The sequence below is a fragment of the Sprattus sprattus genome, assembly GCF_963457725.1.
Source record: "Sprattus sprattus genome assembly, chromosome: 3".
Taxonomy (NCBI): Eukaryota; Metazoa; Chordata; class Actinopteri; order Clupeiformes; family Clupeidae; genus Sprattus; species Sprattus sprattus.
The window spans coordinates 32,928,903-32,950,807 of record NC_137922.1 but is presented as its reverse complement, the minus strand read 5'-3'; the positions used below and the strand labels follow the sequence as shown (position 1 = coordinate 32,950,807).

Below are 21,905 nucleotides of genomic sequence, written 5' to 3'. Positions count from 1 at the left end.
GCGGCTGTGTGGGGCTAAAAGTGGTGGTTGGTACTTATTGATTAAACAGGATGTGAATGGAAGATAACAACTTGTGACATTATTAAAACCAGCAAGAGTATTTCTACCAGAAGTTATGTAAATACAGCAAAAGGGATTATAGCTTACAGAGTTAACATGTTGAGGTTACTGTCACTGAATGATCCCACGCAACAGGTCAGCTGAAACATAGGCTTTAAATCTTTAACAGTGGTGCTGGCGTCTTTTATCACAACATTCTGTCGAACAATGATTTTTTTGTGTTAGGAATTGACGTTGTGTTGTGTATATATATATACAGTATATGTATGTATTAAGGTGTCGAATGATGGAACTAAACCAGCAAACCAATATATTTTGAAGGATGGCCTCAGAAACAGTGTCATGCGTTCAGGCGGCCAATACCCACTAACACACTCTACCTACATGCTGTTGCTGGGGATTATCATTAAAGAGATTTACCTTCCTATACGCCTTCACACACAGTCACACACACACACACATACACACACACACACACACACACACACACTTCTGGGTGGGACTGGGTCACCCCTGCTGATCCCTAAATCTGATTAACTCGCCGCCATTCAGAGACAAGCTCCAACATACACTTACACACACTGACACGCATACGCTCCCATATGTGGCCGATATACGGTGGGGCAGTCATCGGAGGCGTTGCTTTTGTCCAAGTTTAGGACGGTTCCTGTTCAGAAGGACAGCAGAGTTATACAGTTCTAATTGGACTATTTGGGTTGAGTTGAGTCGAGAGTAGTATTTGCAGCTGTTTAAGGAGAATAAAGTGTACAGTCATCTGCTCTGCCTACCCAGAGGAAAGAAAGAGAGCATCAGGATGCGTTCCCTGTGCGCGCCAGCGTTTCACGTGGGCCATGGGTAAGGAACATAGGATGATAACCCAGTGGCAGGAATGATTGTGTGTATGTGTGTGTGAGCGTAGGTTGGGAAGTGTTAGTTATGGAAATTATGAATTATTTCTTAATAACTTCACTGTCTGTGTGTGTGTGAATGTTGTTCCATGAGATTGTGTGTGTACTTCTTGGAAGGGTTATCTGTGAATGTTTTTCTCTGAAACTTTTTGACTGATAAGTGTATTTCTTTTCTGATATGTGAGCACATAATGGCCTTGAACTTTCCGTTCAATCTTGGCGTGTGTGCGTGTGCGTGTGCGTGTGCGTGTGTGTGCGTGTGTGTGTGTGTGTGTGTGTGTGTGTGCGCGCGTGTGTGTGCGTGTGTCTGTGTGTGTCTGTGTGTGTCTGTGTGTGTGCGCTGACTCAGGGGTCTCAATTGTCCTTGGATTTTGTCAGGAAGCTGTGTCAGGTGATTAGCCAATCAGATGACAGGAATCAGACATTCTGTGGAACAAGAAGAGAGAGAGAGAGAGAGAGAGAGAGAGACTGGTCAGAAATATCAGTTTACTGTCCCACTTTTCAGATCATTGCCATGGAAACAGTAGTGGCCTGGTTACGATAGTGTAGGAGTGTGTGTGTGTGTGAGTTTCTGCAAGTGTCCTTATCTGCTAAACAGCACAAGTTTGCTGGTTGCCAGGGAGACGGTGGGATTAAGGTGAATTAGCAGACTATCATCCAGACTGGATATAATCTGAAACTCAAAACACACACACACACACACACACACACACACACACACTTACCACATAGCAGGCACATAGAAAGACACAGACTAGAATATACTCCCACTACGTAACAGCAGCAGTTTAAAAAAGCAGTCGAGACTAGAGCAGGTCTATAAAATCAGACAGTAATGTCCAGGGTTGACTGAGGTAAAGTAAATACAGGTAGTAAACAAGCTATAAACAGCAGTGCAGAACTATGAATAGCACAACAAGAATAGCTCTGTAAATAAAGTTGTATTGACATGGCAGTTCAGGGTCTAAATAGAGAGCATACATTAGGTAAGCATGCTTGCATAGGCTCATGCACATAGGAGGTTAGGAGTGGTGTGTGTGTGTTAAGTATCAGGTAGAGGCCGTTCTGTGGGTGAGAATACACACACACACACACACCGAAACACACACATACACACACTGTGAGTTAAGCTCTGACTCCATTCCAGATTTGGGAAGGAGATTTGAATTAAGTATTCCTGGGTTTACCTGGAATTTTTAGACGTTAATGTTTCCTTAAATGGCTTTGGATAAGGTCTGATTAAATCCTGCATCCTTCAGATTATGGTCAATCATGGCCATGTCTGAGGGCTGAACTCACTTACTTACGCCTGTGTTTCATATCAGCTGCCCCTGAAGAGACACTTTATAACCATCCCATCTGAACACGTACACCGTGTGATCTCTGTGTGATGTCTTGCCATAACTGGAGTTTTACTGGTTCCTCACCCTCAGGTTATGCACTTTGGAAATCTCTCTACTGTGCACATTTCAGTCTTAATCAGCGAAACTTCCCATCAGCTGGTCAGGTGTCTGTGCCAGCTCTGTGTGTGTTTGTGTGTGTGTGTGTGTATGTGTGTGTGTGTGTGTGTTAGCGCGTTAGCGCGTGTGTTAGCGCGTCAGCGCTTCCAGGAGACTAATACAGTGTTATTTCTGTGCATCACGTGGCGTGGATGTCTCTGGGTATCAGGAGAAAACATCCTCAGGGGTTTGGTGTGTGTGTGTGTGTGTTTGTGTGTGCCATAACCTCCTGAAGTTAGATTACAGACTGTTATGCCAGTCCCAGTAATGTGTCGAGTATTAGGCCCTTGCCTCAGCTTGCCAGGGGCATATGGATGTATGAACTCTCTGTGAAATGTAGCTTACCAAACAGACTTCAGTCAGTGTTACCTGCTGTCAGATGGAGAGTCATTGTGGGAGTGTATTTGTGGGGTGTCTTTGTCTTTGTGTGGTTGTCTTTTTAATGGATTTTGCATGATGATCTCATTTGAAACTCAGACCACACCTTCTTATTGTGGTTATTCCAAGGAGTTCCAAAGTCCGAAGCTGTTTGTCCTTGAATTCTATGACATCACTGTTACCACTGCATGGCTGCTGGACAAGAGCATGTTTTATTTTGATGGGATATAACAAAACAATCAGCTAATCTTATTTTATCTTTATCAATGAATGCAGCGCTGTTTGTAGTTTTAAATGTAGGAACAGTCAACAACCACAATGTATGTGCATGTAATCAGACCTTCTAAATACTTTGAGGCGTACTTTATACATATATTAATCATAGTTTTGGCTTTAAGATTTATCATTATTATGATTAATAAATTATTGTTTTTCATTTAAATGTGTACTTTAAACATTTGTACACATTGATACTGTATATTGTTTGTTGTTTTTTTTGTTTTGTTTGTTTTACAGTGTTTTTTAGTTTTGTATTGGATGTGGACTTACAGCGTCTGCTGAATGCCATAACGTTTGCTCCTCCTCTCCTGCAGGTTCTCTCTGGGTGCAGATCTGCATGGCCACGCCCTGTCAGCCGTGATTGGCGGGGAGGAGGAGCACTTTGAGGACTTTGGGGAGAGCAACACCTCCGACCTGCTGTTGGCCAATCACGAGGAGAGTAGACCGGGACCTGAGGGTGCGGGAGACCCTGAGCCACACCTTCACCCCGGAAGCCCCATCCGCTGCCCTCAAGTCCTGTCACCCAGGTACCTAGATTATACCACACACACGTACACACGCACACGCACACACACACACACACACACACACACACACACACACGCAAATTGTGTGAATCAAATATTGGTTGCTTACATTTAATGGATTACGGGTGTGTGCGTGCGTGGGGCGCGTGTGTACGTGCAAGAGACAGAGAGAGAAAGAACACAATCCCGACAACCCTGCGTTTATCTTTTCACTGTCTGTGCTTTGCCACATGAGCTGGTTAATATTCTGTCTCTGTTCAAGCCCATTTAACACACACACACACACACACACTTGTGTTTTGTTCAGTATTTCTGTCCTTCACGCTGCGTTAAAAGGAGATGGAGAGATCTGCTGTGTCAGGTTTTTGTTTCCCTGGCGGGCATACCCTCCCTCCACTCTCTAAAGTCATGTGAATTTATAACGACCCTAGAGTTAAAATAAGGAGAAAGTCCATCCTTGTATAGCGTGTAGTGTGTGCGTCTAGCAGTACTCTGTTATCAGGTCTTCACTCGGCACTCTGTTCCTCAAACTATACCTTACACCCTCTGAACTTACACCTTTAACCTTTCTCCCAACACCTGCAACTCCTGCATGTCTGACAGAATCATTTCTCCCTCTCTTTCTCACTGTTCGATGATTACCAACACACCTTAAAATGTCTTCCCTGTCTTTCTTTCCCCCCTGGTTACACCGCCTCCCTCCTTTTCCTCATCCACCCTGGTTCCTTTTCTCTTTCTGTCACTCCTTCCCTCACTGCCCTCCTCCTGCATCTCCTCTCCCCCTGCCCTGTGCTGGGCGTGTGGGGTGTGCTTGGCTGGCCTCAGCGCGGGCGACATGCCGGCGAGCCTCCAGGCTCTGCTGCAGTCGGAGGCACTGGACTTCTTCTGCAGCCACTGCCACAAGCAGATCAGTAGGCTGGAGGACCTCTCCACCCGCCTGCATTTGCTCGAGATGAATAGGTAACACACACGTGTGTGTGTGTGTGTGTGTTGGGTTGTATTGTGTTGTGTTTTGCAGTGCTGTGCTGTGGTGAGGTAGTGTGTTGGTGTGTAGACGGTGCTGACACACGTTGGCCCCCACTTCAGAAGTGCTTAATATGAATCTGCACTGGATTGGAGCATGTCAGTGCCTCTGTGTGTGAGTGTGAGTCTGTGTCTGTGTCTGTGTCTGTGTCTGTGTCTGTGTCTGTGTCTGTGTCTGTGTCTGTGTCTGTGTCTGTGTCTGTGTCTGTGTCTGTGCGTGTGCGTGTGCGTGTGCGTGTCCGTCTGTGCGTGTGCGTGTGCGTGTGCGTGTGCGTGTGCGTGTGCGTGTGTGTGTGCGTGTGTGTAGCATACTGCTCCAGTGGAGTGCCAGACTGAAGCACATACTGTATGATCCACTCGTAAACGGATGGTTCGTCATCTTGTCTCCATAGCAGAACCATCAAAGGTTCTACTGCAAACACTTTTACACTTTTACAGACAAAAGGTCCTGGTGTGTCTGAAACTGTCTTTTGGTCAAATGACCCTCTCCTAATTTCTGAAGGGTTCTTTGCTAAATCGATGGGGCCTGAAGTGCATTGTGGGTGGTTTTACTGTCTAAGCCAAACAGTTAGAAATGTCCAGGTCTGGATTATTGACGAATGGTATATCAATAACACAGCCAATGACATTCATTTGAGAGTGATTCTTTTTAAAGTAGTGTCCTAATTTCATAAATAACGAAAAAGTTTAGGTTTTACAAGTGGCTCTGAAACACCATTAAAATAACCTGCCAAACAGCAGGATTCGGCTATGTGTCTGATGTAGAGGGTTTACTGTGCTTATTGTGTGTGTGTGTGTGTGTGTGTGTGTGTGTGTGTGTGTGTGTGTGTGTGTGTGTGTGTGGAATGCTTTTTGCTGTGTCTCTGCCTCTCTTTCCTGTCCCCTCTTCCTCCCATCACTCTTCCTGACTTCTCTTGTTTTTGTCTCGTCAGCTCCGGCAAGAGGCTGTCCAGCAAAAAAGCAGCGAGGTGAGACATTTCATTCTTGGCACTGAAACATGGAAAAGAAAATGTGTAATATTTGTTGAGGAGATGTTTTCTTCCTGTGCTTTTGTGTGTGTGTTAATGTACTCTCTCGCTCTCTCGCTCTCGCTCTCTCTCTCTCTCTCTCGCTCTCTCTCTCTCTCTCTCTCTCCTCTCTCACCGCTTTCTCCTCTCGTGACAGGCTCCTCCAGAACAGTGCTCTGGGTCTAGATGGTATGGGAGACCTGGGCCATGGCATACTGGACCTCTCAGACACAGACATCACAGACAAGGTACCATCAACACCCGTCTACTCTAAAAGCACAGAAGATTGGAAAAACAAGAATAATGTCTAGGGATTAACTGTAAATTGTAGGCAAATGCCAAACATACCTTGATAGCTTCTTCACCTATACTGCCTTGTACATACAGCTTGGCTAGCTGGGAACAATCACTCTCATACTTAGACCAAAACAGAACTCATTTGACTAAATTCGTCAAAAATCTTTGTGTTTGGCTGTGTATGTGCCTCATTAGTATCTATGTTCCTGTGTGTGTGTGTGTGTGTGTGTGTGTGTGTGTGTGTCAGGTGCTCCTGCTGGAGCGACGTGTGTGTGAGCTGGAGCAGGACTCGGCTCTGAGCGAGGAGCAGCATTGCCGTCTGCGGCAGGAGAACCTGACACTGGTGCACCGGGCCAACGCTCTGGAGGAGCAGCTCAAAGAGCAGGAGGTGCGGTCCGACGAGACGCTGCACATGCACACGCGCAAGCACCGTGACGCCCTGGCCAAGCTGCAGCGCGACAGGGACCTGGAGATCGAGAACCTCCAGGCCAGGTGAGCACACTGTGTGTGTACGAGTGTGTGTGTGGTTATTGTCAGGGCTATAAGGCTTTAAACCTGGTGTGTGTGTGTGTGTGTGTGTGTGTGTGTGTGTGTGTGTGTGTGTGTGTGTGTGTGTGTGTGTGTGTGTGTGTGTGTGTGTGTGTGTGTGTGTGTGTGTGTGTGTGTGTGTGTGTGTGTGTGTGTGTGTGTGTGTGTGTCTGAGAGTGTGTGTGTCTGAGAGTGTGAGTATCTGAGAGTGTGAGTGTGTCTGAGAGTGTGAGAGAGAGAGATGATATTACCTTTGGTTACAAGGCCTGGAGCAACAGAATTGTAGACTGCCTGACCTGTTGTATAGTGTATAGTTTAGCTTTATACTGCCACCGTGTGGTGAACACAGAACTTTGGTCTGTTTGTCTGTCACATACGCCATCTCAGTTATGCCCCTTTATCTGTGGGTGTGTTATTTGTCAGTGCCTGTTCTTTGACTGTTACAGATTGAATCAGCTGGATGAGGAGAACAGTGAACTGAGGTCGTGTGTTCCCTGCCTAAAAGCAAACATTGAGAGACTGGAAGAGGTAAGAGACACATACTTCCTCCTCTTTCTTACTGTGACGCCCACGCTTGACTCTGTTTTTCCACAAATGCAATCGTGAAGCAGATGTTTGCGTATTCTTCATATTGTGATTGTAACTAGTAGGGTGACATGGTACAAAGGTCATGAGGTGAATACTCTTTAACTACCAAAAGGGCAGTCGGGCATAACGACTCCTTTTAGTCTCATGGTTTTGATGTTATCATTCTCTTGATTTTGGCTATGTTAGAAAATGTATTTGTTGGAAAGATTTTGGCCAAATATCTCCTACTTCCATCATTAACCCTTCCCTCCCTATTTTATCTCTCTCTCATTTCTCTCTCTCTCACTCTCATTCTCTCTCTCACTCTGTCTCTCACTCTCATTCTCTCTCTCTCACTCATTCTTTCTCTCTCTCTCTCTCTCTCTCACTCACTCTCATTCTCTCTCACTCTCATTCTCTTTCACTCTCATTGTCTCTCTCTCTCTCTCATTCTCTCTCCCTCTCTCCCTCTCTCTCTCTCTCTCTCTCTCTCTCTCTCTCTATCTATCTCTCTCTCTCTCTCTCTCAGGAGAAGCGTAAGCTTCAGGATGAGGTGGAGGACATGACAGAGCGGCTGAATGAAGAGATGGACTCTCGCAGGAAGATGGCAGACAAACTAAGCCACGAGCGCCATAACAGCCACAAGGAGAAGGAGTCCATGCAGGAGGTGAGGGGTGAAAGGTCACGTGCAGATCTCAACCTCAGGGTCTGGGGTTGCTTTAAAGTAACTGTGTATGACATGGATTTGAATCATCCTTGTGAGAACTGCCTCTTAATCTGATAAGGGTGTGTGTCATATGTACCCGACATATAACGTTCTGTCACAACTTGTACCTGATGTGTGTTTATCATATCTATGAACTGTTTCTGTGTCTCAGGTTGATGTTAGGGGGGTGTAACATTGATTTATGTATGTGTTCAGATTGTGTGTCTATATGACAGTGTGGTCATCTGTGTGTATGTCTCTGTATTTGAATGGTTGATCATTCTGTCTCTCTATGGTAAAAGAGTATGTGTGTTTATTTGAGTGTTAACTCTCTCTCTGTGTGTGTGTGTGTGTGTGTGTGTGTGTAGCTGATTGAGGACTTGCGTAAGCAGCTGGAGCACCTGCAGCTCTTTAAGCTGGAGATGGAGGCTAAGAGAGGCCGCTCCCCTAGCGCCGGCCTCCAGGAGTACAACACACGCACGCGAGAGCACGAGCTGGAGCAGGAGATCCGCAGACTCAAACAGGTACACACACACACACACACACACGCACACACACACACGCACACGCACGCACACACACACACACGCACGGACGCACTGGCTTTAGGATTGAGTGGAAAGCATTCTTACTGTTTTAAAGTCAGTAGTTGAATCCAAATGTACCATCACTCCAAGCACAGGTTGGGTGAATCCAGGATATCCGTTTGATTGGTGTGGAGAGGTTGGTTAGTAGTAACACTTCCCTGCATGATGAATCTCTATCCAGGATAACCGCGGTCTGAAGGAGCAGAATGATGAGCTGAACGGACAGATCATTAACCTGAGCATCCAGGGAGCCAAGAGCCTGGTAGCGGAGTCCTTCTCTGACTCGCTTGCTGCTGAGATCAACTCGGTGTCTCGCGGCGAGGTGAGAACACACACACTGTGCACACACACACATTTCTATATATACTTGCTTGTTTCCCTTGTTTAGTACATGTTCAGTACATAGCCCCCATTGAAATCATCTCTGTCTTGATGTGCAGTTGATGGAGGCCATCCACAAGCAGAAGGAGATCAACTTCAGACTACAGGATTACATCGACCGCATCATCGTTGCCATCATGGAGTGCAACCCCTCTATCCTGGAGGTCAAGCCGTAGCAGCGCCACCTGGAGGCACCTGGAGCATACTGGTTTCACTGGAAGAGTACACACAGAGATTAAAACTATGGAGATGGATGAGCCTCAACATTATCGCCCATATTACTGAAGACGAGTGTTAACTGTCAAAGCCATCATGTGTGTGCGTGCGTGCGTGCGTGCGTGCGTGCGTGCGTGCGTGCGTGCGTGCGTGCGTGCGTGCGTGCGTGCGTGCTTGCTTGTGTGTGTGTGTGAGACTGAATGCTGGTTCCTGTGACGTCCCTTTTTTTGGGATGAGGGGCCTTCGTTTCCTCTCTCACATTCTCTATGTTTGGGTGAGTGTGTCTTGTGATTGTGCCTTGCATGGAAGTGCAATACATCCATATTATTTCATTAATAGACCCCCTTCATCGCTGATATTTAGATTTCCCGATAGTTCCCATATGAAGCCTTCAAGTAGTGTTGTGTGTGACTTCAGAGGATCTGTTCTGTCACACGCACACACAGTTGTCAGTGCTGAGAATACAAGTGTCTTTATCAGTCACACATATCCACGCACACGTCTATTCTGTTTGCAGTGTTAATGTTAATCCCAGTTTAATCAGTTACGCCATTTCACCCACGTGAGGGACTCTGTAGGGGAGAGAGGAGGGAGAGGTCCTGAGGGTTGAGGGTTGTGAGAATGCTTGTGTTTGTTTGGTTGGTTGTCTTTGAAGGAGATTATGGATGATTATGTTATCATTCGAAAAGGATCACCTGTCATTATGTCATGTTCATGCACTGGTCTTCATGTTCTGATTTTTTAATATATATATATATATATATATATATATATATTTATTTATTACAATGAAGCGGAATTCAAGTGATCAAACTAATGGCAAACCAACAGCACACCTAGCCTACCCACCGGGAGACTGCTTCAATGCTGTTGCACAGACAAAAGCAAAGGCTTGTGGGTAGTGTAGTTGCAATCCTGCGTAGTTCCGCTGAGTGAAAGGAAGTGAGGTCACTGACTGCACAGCTGTTGTATGTTCAAACAATGACATGGCTACAATGATGACATGAAGAGACTTACACAGAGACAGCAGTCGCTCTCTGTTTTAATTTCATTTCTCTTGCTTTGTTGAAGAAGATGGGAACAACAAGGACTCTTGAACTTTTCTCTGAAGATATGTGTATATTTGGAAAATGAAGGAACGACACAACTCTGTGTCTAGAGGACTGTAGATGAACATAAACAAGCACACACACACATACACAAATGTGTGTGTTTGTTTTGGGGAGTGGTTAGGGAATCTGCGCTCAGCTCTGGAAAGCGCACATATCCGAACTAAAGGCTCTGCACGCTCAACCTGACATCCCACGTCCACCTGGCTCTCTCTGAAGCTGACTTCCAAAAGGCCTTGGTTAAAACTGACTTCTGCCTGTACAAATGTATGTTTTCTAAATGCTGACTGTACTGTAGGTATTTTTTGTAGAAAAGTGAGGAGGAATGAAAAAAAAGTTATTATTATACATTTTTTGTTTTGTTCATTTTGTCTTCCTCTGGGATGACATTCCTGTGTGGCATGTTCTCTATAGAAAGCTGCACATGTGTCACATACTTGGTGATGACATATAACATGTAGATATTTATTCTTGTGGCTTGCCCAATCTTACCGCCAGTTTCAAAAGCCCTGGCTTTCCGTGCTCTGAAGGGATTAATTTCCTAGTCTGTTGCAGGCAGGCAGGAACAATGATGAGGGAATGGAGACAAGATTTGTTCCTGTTTGGGAGTGCTATTGTCCTGACATCCTTTAGATCACTGGTAGAGTTTTGCACTTCTGCACTCATTGGGCCTACCCCCTTGCTCCTACCTAAATGGTTTAATCCAGAGCCCTTGATTGGTTGGGCTGTGGAGGATGAGTCCATTCTGGCCTCAGGTTAGGGGTCTTGCAGAGGACCACAGGGTTATACCTGATGCACTTTAATGAAGAAGAAAATGAAAAAAAAAAAACTTCAACAAGTCTGTTTCCATGGCAACCAAAGAGTGTGTGCAAAAGGCTCAAAGCCTGGTTCCTCACTCAGCTTTCTTGCTCTGACTGGAGTGTGTGTGTTTGTGAGTGCCTCTTCCACCACCTGATGTTGAATCATTCTGAGCGTCTACACCCTCACACACACTCCATATTATGTTCAGTTATAAATATATTGTGTAAATATGCGAATAAATGAACTGTCATACTTTTGTGGACTCACACCTTCGCTTCCAAAGATGCAAGTAAAGAGCTCACTACTGGAGAAATCAACCTGCCACTCCATATACACAAACAAAAAATAAACAAACAGCTAAAAAGCAAATCTAAAACACATAATCTCATTGTTATGAAGGACTGAATTGTAAAGTGAAGTTTATTACCATTGTGAAGGACACATGTATAAAGGCTAAGATCAGTATTGTAGATGTAACACTTATTGTTTGGGGAATTATAGATTTTCAAGTAAAATTCTGTAAAGATGATATCCGAAATAAAAATAGAGAGAAATAAATCACATTGAAATACATGATGCATTTTTATTTGTTGTTATTGTTATATAGACCACCTTTACAGCATTGCACTGTGTACAGCAGGATCGGTCTCTTTCACAGCTGGCTTGACATGAGATGGAGTCCACTGTTCTGTGAAGATGTGTAAGATTAACAACAAGAGACAGCCTTCAATTCTCTACATGAGCGCTACAGTTAAAGACAAATGCATAGCAAACACCTGAAACGATTTAATAAATATAAGTACAATCCACAGGAACTTAAACTCTAAACTGTCTCCTCAGAATTACACAATTACACATCAATGTCTACAAGACTTTCACAACTAAATCTGCAAACTGCACCTGCATCTCTTTTTTTCAATAACCGTGGTTGACCGTAGCTTTTGGTCACTACACACTCAAGACTTTAGTTTTTAAGCGTCCTTGAAATCCATGATCTTGACCTGAGTGCCACTTTTCATCATGAGATGCAGCTGCCATGGTAACAATGGCCATGGAATGTTGATTGGAATATTATGAATAGAATATCTTGTTACTTTACCAAAACAATTTGTTGCTGGTTGTACACTACTGAAACTGATTTTACAATGTCTTATTTTTTAATGGACCCGCCTCACTCCAATGGTAAGAAAATACACTTATGTATACACATATGGCTAATGAAATAAATATTGTCTATTAATATTACACCCGTTCCTTCAGCTCACAGCTATTCGTAAGAGAACTAGAATTTCTCCGCAAGGTTTAAAAAAAAAATCTTGTAGGCTACTACGCTGTAGGTCAAATCAATCATTCCGACTTGTTGCATTGGTAGGCTACTCACAATCATGCTACTTATTTTCTAGGACCAGTGTTTGGACCAACAGCACCTGCTCCACAAATAATGTGTGTCCAGCCTTCGAAATCCTGTGACCTGGCCAGTGGAGAAGTGACCCTAACGCAGAGCCAAACCCAGTCTCAAGCACTATTCTGGTCGCCCCCCTCTCAAGAATTTGTGCAGCGCTATCACCTGCAGGGTCAATGTGGTGATGCTGCTTTCTATACCCACCCACAATACAGGCAACGACATACTCAACCCTCCCTATGGTGTTCTTCGGGGGAACCTCCCCATCCTCCGACACATCTACTGTCAGACGAAGTATGCCCACTTATGGTGTCCATGGTAGTGGCTGGAATTCCAGTGGTGCCGACGGCAAACGGGGCAATGGGTAGAGTTTTAGCTGCCGCTCACCGGTTCATACGATTAGAGCATGTGGGGCGTCACATTCAAAACAGTCCCTCTCGGGAACCTGCCAGACCTGCGGCTCACTTTTCTGGATATCAACACTGCGGAAGCGGACACAGTGAAATAAAATGGTTTTAAATATTTTTTTGAAACGTTGATATTTTATTAAAAACTAAATTAAATGCATTCATTGACATTACTGTTGTAAATAAAGTTTGCTTACCTAGGATTCATTGTCCTCATCCGTTTTTGTTTCAGAACGGTTGTAATTTTCAGAACACCATATTAATGATGGCGGTGGGGTTTCTTTACACTCATGAGTTAAAGTGTTATGACCATGATGTAGATTGGTGAGAAGGAGCTTGTATGTAAAGAGTTCTATTCAAATCAAGTTGAAACTCTGATTTAGATTTTCCAGAATTGGAGGGGAAACATTTTTAGTAAATTCGAAACCCATGTTAACTGGCTAATGTTAGATAGCTTTCCGTGGTGCACTTGTTTGAGTGGACCACCTTGATCATTCAGTTTACGTACAGCTAATACACTTTGAACATCTCTTTTCATTGGCCGTGTTTATGAAAGCACGCTCACCACTTGGTGTTCAGTGACTGATATGGTCACTTTAAAAGGCTGACGAAGACGACTTTGGCTCGTGCTTTTGCTACTATTTCTTCGGATGCCTTTGAAGATTGATACAGGTATGGAGGCGGAGGTCCGATTGGAGGTGACCCACTGCGTAAGAACTGTGACATCATCACGGGAAACTGGAACTGTCCTTGATGCGCTGGGCAAGCTGTCAGGTTACCTGGATGACAGTTGCAATGACAGGGCGGAGTTCTGCCGTGTCTTTTACACACCGCTACTGCAGGGATTGGTAAAGGGGCTCAATTCTGACTGGTTCCATAAAATGCCAGGCTCTCAGCGGACTGAACTGTGGGATAGCTTTTTCCTATGTGGCCCTACTGATCAAGCTTTGCTGACACTTCTGGATGCCATTACCTCAAGCGAGTAAGTTTTGCAAGTCACGTACATTTTTGCATTAGCAGTGTTCGTGTTTGCCCTCATTAGGGGCCAATGAGGTTGTACACCACTGAATCTTAAGTGCTTCTTTGAGATTCATAGATCAACATAGTATGATTGTGTGCCTCAGCCCCAGCGCAGGTCTTGAGCATCTGGTGTACGTGCTGGAGCAGTTTCTGAGCACGGGCCGCATAGAGGTCCTGCTGTGGTCGCGGTGTGAAGGAGGAGGAGGAGTGGTGGACTCACCACAGGTCACAGAGGTGCTTCTTAACAGGCTGGTGGGGCTCCCATCGCTCACAGCCAACAAACTCCAAACAAAAACACCTTCTGCATTCCTGCCAGAGCAGTACTGCTCCCTGCTGGCCAACACTATCCTCAGTATACTGGAGAAAACCTGCAAGGCTCTGAGAGGTAACTATTCCTACATCTACTGCAGGCATTCTATAATGCTGCTCATAGTATGCAGGCTTTAGGATGTTATGCTGCGTTATACTTTAGTCTGTTGTTAGTGCCTCAACTCGATACAGACTGAAGTCTCTCTGTTTGTGTCTGTGCAGGCGGGCAGGACTGCTCTTTGGGTGTTGTGGGTCAGATTCTGGGAAAGGCATGTGCTCAGGGGCATACTGGTGAGTTTTTGTTGTTTTTAATCTGTTGGTTGCTCTGTGTGTCAGATGTAAAGATCACACAAAATAGTTTATTTCCCAGTTTTGTGATGTGGTGTGTCAACCGTGACGATTGTGTTTGTGTGTGCATGACTGTCTGTGTGTCTTTCTGTCTGTCTGTCTGTTTGTGTGTCTCTGAGCAGCACTGTTATTCAGGACGCTAGCCCCCCGCCTGAGTGCTTACACGCTCTCCGATGTTCTGTGGCGGCGAGTGAGTGTTAAGCTGTTGGAGAATGTTCCAGATCGCTGGATGGAAGCCGTGGTCACAGGACTTGTACAAGCAGTCGTTGGGTGGGTGTCTGTGTCTTTTTTATGCATGTGTTTGTCTTTGTCTCTGCATGAGCTTAACATCTGTAATTTTGTTATCTATGACAGCCCTGAGACTTTGTCGAGGATTATGGGAAATGTAGTGTTAAAGAATGAGAAGGCACAGTTTGTCATCACTCACAAACTCCTGCTGCTGCAGTACCATCATAAGGTAGGTAGTAAGACGTACTGTATAAATGGAGTGAAGTAGTCCTATTAAGCCTTACGTATGTAATGCACTCTATAGAATTATCAGAACTCTTTCTCTCACTCTCTCTCCCTTTCTTTCTTTCCTTCTTGCAGGATTGTGTGTTGAGGACTTTGCTAGGTTATTTGGCTCAGTGTGATGAGCGCCGACCACTTCTTGCTCAGGTATCTAATTCATACGAGTGTATATCCATGTCATTCACTGTCTTTCCCCTTGTGCACCTCCTAATGCTCATCATGCAAGCATGTGTTTGTGTGCAGGTGCTGCGGGCCGTGTGTCAGGCATGGAGTAACAGCAGTGCAGTCAAGCACACTACAGTCGAGCAGCAGCTGTACGTCAGCAAAGCTCTCCTATTGTGTTTGAGCCTGTCGAAACCTCAGGAGATAGAGCAGCAACAACAAGGTAACATACAGACACACAGACACACAGACACACTGACACACTGACACACTGACACACTGACACACTGACACACTGACACACAGACACACAGACACACAGACACACAGACACACAGACACACTGACACACTGACACAAAGACACAAAGACACAAAGACACACAGACACACAGACACACAGACACAGACATACAAAGACACAGAGACACACAGACACACAGACACAGACACACAGACACAGACGCGCACACTCACACGCACGCGCACACACACACACACATTCATACACGCATACACACACATACACACATACGTGGTGCACTTATGTAGTGGCAGTGTCAGACTCATGCTGTGAGTGTGTATGTCTGTCTGCGTTCAGTGCTTCGGCAGTGCATGTTGAGTGGTATGCAGTGTCATCTGGACAGCAGTGTGCTCCGTGTACGCAAGATCGGGATGGTGGTGGGCGAGTGCATCAGTCAACACATGGACACACCCACCGCACGCATCTCCTTTCAGGTAACTCCCACAAGCACAGCCATGCACCTTTCAGCTGAAATGGTCACAGATTGGGAGATAAGTTAACCAGTCAGTGTGCCACTGATATCAGTCAATGCTGTGTCTGAGTAGTTTGTGTGCTATTGTTAAAGATTATTAAACAATATAAACAGTAATCACAAGGCAATTCAGTGATTATCAGGCCATGGCCATTACCCATACCTAAACGCAATATTTTGCAAACAGTGGTGTCTGTGGCACTTTTTGGTTCCCATGAATGGATGAAACAGTTTTACTGAGACAGATCGAGCCTGATCACACTGGCAGGTCGTGTGTGGAGATGGCCTCACCTGTTCTAGGGACTAGTAACCCATGAGTCTTTGGGGGTTTAGACTGTGCTATGTGTCTACATGGAGATCAGGGGCCGTATTCACAAAGCCTTTTATCTTACCACTAGGAGTGCTCCTAACTCGCGCTAAAACCTTTTACGTAGGAGTAATTTCTTAAAAGTGATTCACAACGGCTCTGAGACCTACTCATACTAAGGATAATACCAACTCCTAAGCTTAAGATAAAAACTCCGTTGCTATGGATGACGTCGCTTCTCATGCACGAGTTTAGAAGGGGTGAGGACGGTGATTGGTTGTTGACAGGCTCTCTCATTAAAAACTCAGTCCTAACATCCCCCTAACGATCCCACTAAATAAACAGAAAATAAGAGAATAACCTAGGCTTCAAATGAAGTCATATTAAATAGTTATGGACAGTGCACTTAGCAGAATGCACACGCATGATGACAAGTTTGTGCATCCAACGAGAATGACGCTTTGCACGTTAAGAGAAAGAGAAATTGCCGAAAAAAACACGGAAATTGCATGAAATCAAAGAAGTAATAATTAAAGCACCCTGCAAACTATGCGTGAGGCATGGGAGGACATATGTGTTAACATAAATGCTTCATTCCCTGCCGTGTGTCGCTCTGTCGATGACTGCGAGAAGCGGTGGTATGCGCTCCAGTCACAATGTAGGATGGAGATTGCGGAGTGGACTTTAAAAGAGCCGTCGCGCTACAGGTAGGCCTATTGTGTCACCAAAATAGGCCTCATGCGTATACTTGCATGTTGTAGTTCAACTGTGCTCCCGGTTGTGGATTGAGGAAGGGTGTCAAAAGCCATGTCTTGCATGGATGGCCACTGTCACGTCACCCAAGTGGCATCCAGCAGGTACATGGTGCCGCTCAAAAAGCTGGCGCAGACCGCGCTCTCCATTAAAATGCGCGAATCGTGAGTAGATCCAGGCCACTTCGCAACAATATCCATGATTGTGAAATTTGGATCAAACACTATCTGTGTATTAATTGAATGTACCTTTTTGCGGTTTACAAAGACGTCCTCATCTCTGGATGGAGCAATTATTTTAATGTGTGTTCCATCGATGGCACCCACGACACCGGGCATTCCTGCAAACGCCATGAAATTCACCTTGATCCTTTGAAGTAGCCGATTGTCCAAAGGGAACCGGATAAACTGTTGTACAATGTGTGGTCTACAGAGTGCGGTGATTGCGATATTCTGAAGTCGTCTGCGTTGCAAAGTTGCATTTTCCCCGTAGCCAAAAATCTTAATGTTATCAAACATTTAACTTCCGGACTGATTGGGTTGTTTCGGATAGTTGGAGACGTGATTGCATCCCGCACTAATTCTAGAAAAATGTTGATGCCTTCACGGTTTAAACGATATCTTCTCAACAATTCAGAGTCGTTCATTGTCTCCAACACGTTACGTCTGGCTTCAGCCATTTTAAGACTTTTTGTGAATAGGTCTTAGTGACTTAGGAGTCCTCATGAGGAGTTTTAAGCTGTCTTAGACTTAGGTGCTACTTTTAGGGATAAAATATTTTGTGAATTGCTCTTAGTAAAAAAAAATAGGAGTCCTAAATTTAAGACTGACACGCCCATTATTTTTAGGAGTTTCTCCTAAATTCGCCACTTATGAGCTACTTTTAGCCCTAAGATTCTTTGTGAATACGGCCCCAGGAGTCTGAAGTGTTTGTGTCTCTCTCTGGTGGCAGTATGAACATGATGACGAGACCAGAGCTCTCCTGGAAATACTGCAACCAGCAGAAATAAAGCCAGAATCAGCACACAGGTAATGACTCACTGAACACATTCCATACATATTTGCCGGAAGATAACCTGCTGAGAGTCCATGCATTGGCACTCCACTACAGCATTTGCCTTGAAATTTTATGAACCCCACATAACACTTATTGCTCATGGAGGATCAGCAAAGACACTATAAACCATACAACATTGGGTTAAGTTATTGTTTTAACTCTACACACTGGTTGTCACTGCCTTGTTATTGTAGTCCTGAGCCAGAATTGAAGGTTGAAAAGGTGAAGAGTCCCTCACCTCCGGGCCACAGTAACCCTTCAGATCCAGCCTCCCAGCTGGCTGCACAGCCAGACTCTGATCTGGACAGGTATGGCACTGAGGATGCTTTAAACAAACCCATTTCAAGGCCTTTCAGTTTCCTCTATACAGTTTGGTTTATTTTTACCTAATTTATTCTCGCTTTCCCTTTAGTCTCAGCAACAGACTGGAGAACAGTCTTCTCCTTAAAAGGAATGAAATCTTCAAAATAATTTAAGCATCAATTGTGTAACATAAGTGTTTCTGCACTCAAATATAGTGAGTGGAGAATAGATGTGTGCTTGTATGCTATCTAACCCTAGGAAATAAATGTGTTTACTTTTGTCAGCTCAATGACATATCTGTAAAGATTATTCAAAGAAGTCATTGTAACAGAAATACATATCTCTCTTCAGTGATGATGAGCTGACTCCTTATGACATGTCAGCTGATGAGGTGCAAACGAAGTGTGCTCTGCCATACTATCTCCGTGATTGCCTGGACGGTGAGCTCACTTTATGAATACTTTTACAATTTATGTACTTGTTACGACAGCAAGTTAGTTTTGTGTCATTGTCTCAGACATGATTTAATGATGTGTGTGCATTTGTTTGCAGGTTTACTGACCTCGGAGGACCCAGAGCGTGTGTGTGCGTGTTTACAGGCTGCTGATGGGCTCTTGAGAAGGCACATAAGCACTACAAAAGAGGTCAGATTAAAAGACAAACCTCACTATGTGTGAAGTGTGTCAATAGATCAGAAACAAAGTAGTGGATGACCAAAAACAATACAGATTCTTTGATCCAGCTTTATACTCATTTTTTCTTCCTATTTTAAATGTACAGGCTGATCTTTTGGATGTGCTTTCATTACAAAGTAAATGATGTAGACTGGCTTATGACAGTGGAATATGAGGTGTGTGTGTGTGTTTTTGTCATTCCTGTAGGTCAGTGTGGAGTTCAGTAAGGTACTCCTGCATATAGAAGACAAGTACAACACCCCCAGCTTCCTCTTTCATCGCCAGAGAGCCATGGTGGCTCTCGCTGTCACTGACCCTATACCTGTAAGATGGCTCCCCCAAAACATGCTTCAGTCTCATGCATGTCCTCTTAAAGTGATGGATATTGGTTGAACCTCTTTCGTTCCCTCATTGTCTGTAGGTGTCAGAGTACCTCACCACAGAGTTCTATTCTCTTAACTACAACCTGCGCCAACGACTGGATATGCTCGAGGTCAGGTGATCACCACTTTTAGACATCCTGTGTCTAAATACATTGTAAATCAGTTGCACTTGACTTTAGTATGTGTTTTATAATATGCATGAACACAAGGTGCTCTGTAAGGTGTGTACAGTCAATCATCAAGACTTGAAAAACATCCACTGAATGAAATAAATAAACCTTTTCCTTTTAATAGGTGTTTGCTCTCGCCGCCCAGGAGTTGTCTCAACCCATCACTAACAAGAGCGAAGGCACTTCTCTTGTTACTTTTGTGAGTCCACTTGAGCCAAGTAATGACCTCAAGCACTGGAGGCAGGTGGTGGAGGAGCGCATCAGAAGTAAAACCAGACGCTTCAGCAAGGTGTGTGTGTGCATGTGTGTGTGGGTGTGTGTGTGTGGTTGTGTGTGTGTGTGTGTGTGTGTGTGTGGGTGTGGTGTGTGTGTGTGTGTGTGTGTGTGTGGTTGTGTGTGTGTGTGTGTGTGTGTGTGTGTGTGTGTGCATGTGTGTGTGTGTGTGTGTGTGTGTCTTTCTATCTCTGCGTGTATGTTATTATTGTGTTTGTCACTGATCCATTTTGTGTTTTATACAGGGCCTATCTCAAACACCCCCTAAAGCCACCCCAAACCTCTATGCTCCTGTTGCTGGTTACTTCTTCTTTCCATTGCTCAGAAACTATGACAGGTTTGTATGAGTAGGAGTGAGAGTGAGAGAGACATCATTGTGTGGATGAATTATTATTTTTTTTTTTTAATAAGTCCATTTGTGGAATAAAAGGGGATCTTTCTTCTGATGTTTTCACTTCACTTGAATATCTGAGAGAGGATTTAAAACACGTTTTGGATTTAAAACATTCTTTTTAGAAATTGTTGTCATCCCCATGGCTCAAACCAGGGTATACTACAGTATAGACACACCGTGGCAAAATTATGATGTAGAGTAAAGACATTAGAGATAGAAGTAATCATGAAAATGGATATAAATATGTTATTCTGCTGGTGTTGCCAGAGGGTTTTACCAGAGGCATCTCATTCTTGATATCTTTTCAAGTGTGCCCAGGTTGCTTTAATGTTGATAATTGTGATGGCTAAGATTACCGGTTACCATTATTAAGTTGTCTTCTCTCTCAAGTTTAACATGCTTTGTTGAAGCATTAAGCTGTTCAGTCACACTGTACTGTTTGTGCTCACAGGCCACAGGCGACCTTTGACCTGCTGGGGAGCGACCACCTGGTGCTTGGACAGCTGTTGAGTACTCTGGGACTGCTTATGCATCTAGCCATTCACGCACCAGTGTGTACACACATGCACTTTCACACATGCACTCTTAACTCGTTCACAACAAACACAATCTCCTCCTCACCCAAAGTGGTTGAACATTTCTCTTTTTGTTCTGGTGTGTATAGGTGGCCACTCAGATGGGGAAGGCCCTGCTGGACTTTGTGTGGGCGTTGCGTTTCCACATTGACCAGTGAGTAGTTGGTTGAGATGTCTAGGGATAAAACATTTTAATTTGTTTATGTTTTGTCTAATACTGTTTCTGTCTTTCGTTCTCTTCGAGGTCTGTGAGGCGGGGTGTGTTGATGTGTGTGTGTGCTGTGTTCTTGACCATGCCAAGTCAGAGTCTCCTACAAGAACTGAGTGATGATCTGATGGATACGAGAGCTTGGCTAGCAGGTATTCACAAGTAGATACACGGACAAGTTAGAAATACACATGAGATCATGTATTTTATTAATGTGATTATTCCATACTGTGTTTGCTTGTTTGTAGAGGTGGCAGAGACGGATGTAGACGCTGATTGTCGGAGCTTGGCTGTGCAGTGCCTCGTACTACAGGAGAGGAGCCTGAAGAAGGAACTACACCCAGAAACACAATCATAATGATGAAGAGATTATTGACTCTGATACAGGCATAACATAACAGAGATGTCCCATTTTTAGGGACCTTAGTGGTTGCATGGCTTCATGGGAGAACTTGATATGTCCACATTGTCAAGTGTATTCACTGGAGGAATACAAGAATGGAAAAATAAATAAAAAGCTCTCTCTGTTTCCACAATTAGGCCTATCTTTTTCTGCAGAAACACAATTATAGTTCTCTCCTTGAGAACAACTTGAACCTACTTAATACAAAACAACATCATAAAAATAAAAAACAGTTCTGGCATTGCGTATGGTAAAGCAGGACTCACCAAGTATCGCTCACGATGACATTGATGACAAATTTTCTTTGATCAAGCTACTTTTGATATTTTCTTTAATTTACAGTAGACCTGGAGATGTATCTCCACTACAGTGGAAGGTAAAACATTCTGTAATGTTCAGTTTACGTCTCAGCAGTTTAATTAGCAGCAGTTAGGAATAAATATACAAATGTGTTAACCTGTGTCTGCAAAGATACTGACATCCTTGCCTCCTTTAAATAAGTGTACAGTACATTGTTCGAATCGAGGGCTCAACACGGAGATGAAACATCTCTATACGCAGTTGCAACTGGTGGAAGAACTTGAACGTGTGCAGGAAGGT

At 44.3% G+C, this 21,905-nt stretch overlaps 2 protein-coding genes across 2 annotated transcripts in view; both read left to right on the top strand.

Annotated features, from left to right (window-relative positions):
- Window positions 1-8,923, top strand: part of rab11fip3 (RAB11 family interacting protein 3 (class II)) — a gene marked incomplete at both ends in the record, with an annotated part of 29,280 nt that extends 20,357 nt beyond the window's left edge. Inside the window, 10 exons of the mRNA XM_080835446.1 lie at window positions 3,439-3,651; window positions 4,477-4,611; window positions 5,607-5,642; window positions 5,839-5,929; window positions 6,226-6,470; window positions 6,953-7,034; window positions 7,603-7,740; window positions 8,148-8,303; window positions 8,548-8,688; window positions 8,807-8,923. Coding sequence (XP_080691572.1) covers window positions 3,439-3,651; window positions 4,477-4,611; window positions 5,607-5,642; window positions 5,839-5,929; window positions 6,226-6,470; window positions 6,953-7,034; window positions 7,603-7,740; window positions 8,148-8,303; window positions 8,548-8,688; window positions 8,807-8,923 — 1,354 coding nt within the window. The remainder of the gene's footprint in view (window positions 1-3,438; window positions 3,652-4,476; window positions 4,612-5,606; window positions 5,643-5,838; window positions 5,930-6,225; window positions 6,471-6,952; window positions 7,035-7,602; window positions 7,741-8,147; window positions 8,304-8,547; window positions 8,689-8,806) is intronic.
- A 4,038-nt stretch (window positions 8,924-12,961) lies between these two features.
- On the top strand, window positions 12,962-21,398 carry telo2 (TEL2, telomere maintenance 2, homolog). Its single transcript, XM_080833935.1, has 20 exons — window positions 12,962-13,664; window positions 13,807-14,087; window positions 14,234-14,302; window positions 14,482-14,629; window positions 14,714-14,816; window positions 14,948-15,016; window positions 15,113-15,254; window positions 15,632-15,768; window positions 17,818-17,894; window positions 18,117-18,230; window positions 18,577-18,665; window positions 18,778-18,869; window positions 19,107-19,223; window positions 19,321-19,392; window positions 19,577-19,741; window positions 19,971-20,062; window positions 20,571-20,670; window positions 20,784-20,848; window positions 20,939-21,054; window positions 21,151-21,398. The coding sequence occupies exons 1-20, from the start codon at window positions 13,333-13,335 to the stop codon at window positions 21,258-21,260; spliced, it is 2,490 nt and encodes an 829-aa protein (XP_080690061.1). The 5' UTR covers window positions 12,962-13,332; the 3' UTR covers window positions 21,261-21,398.
- Window positions 21,399-21,905: the final 507 nt, after the last annotated feature.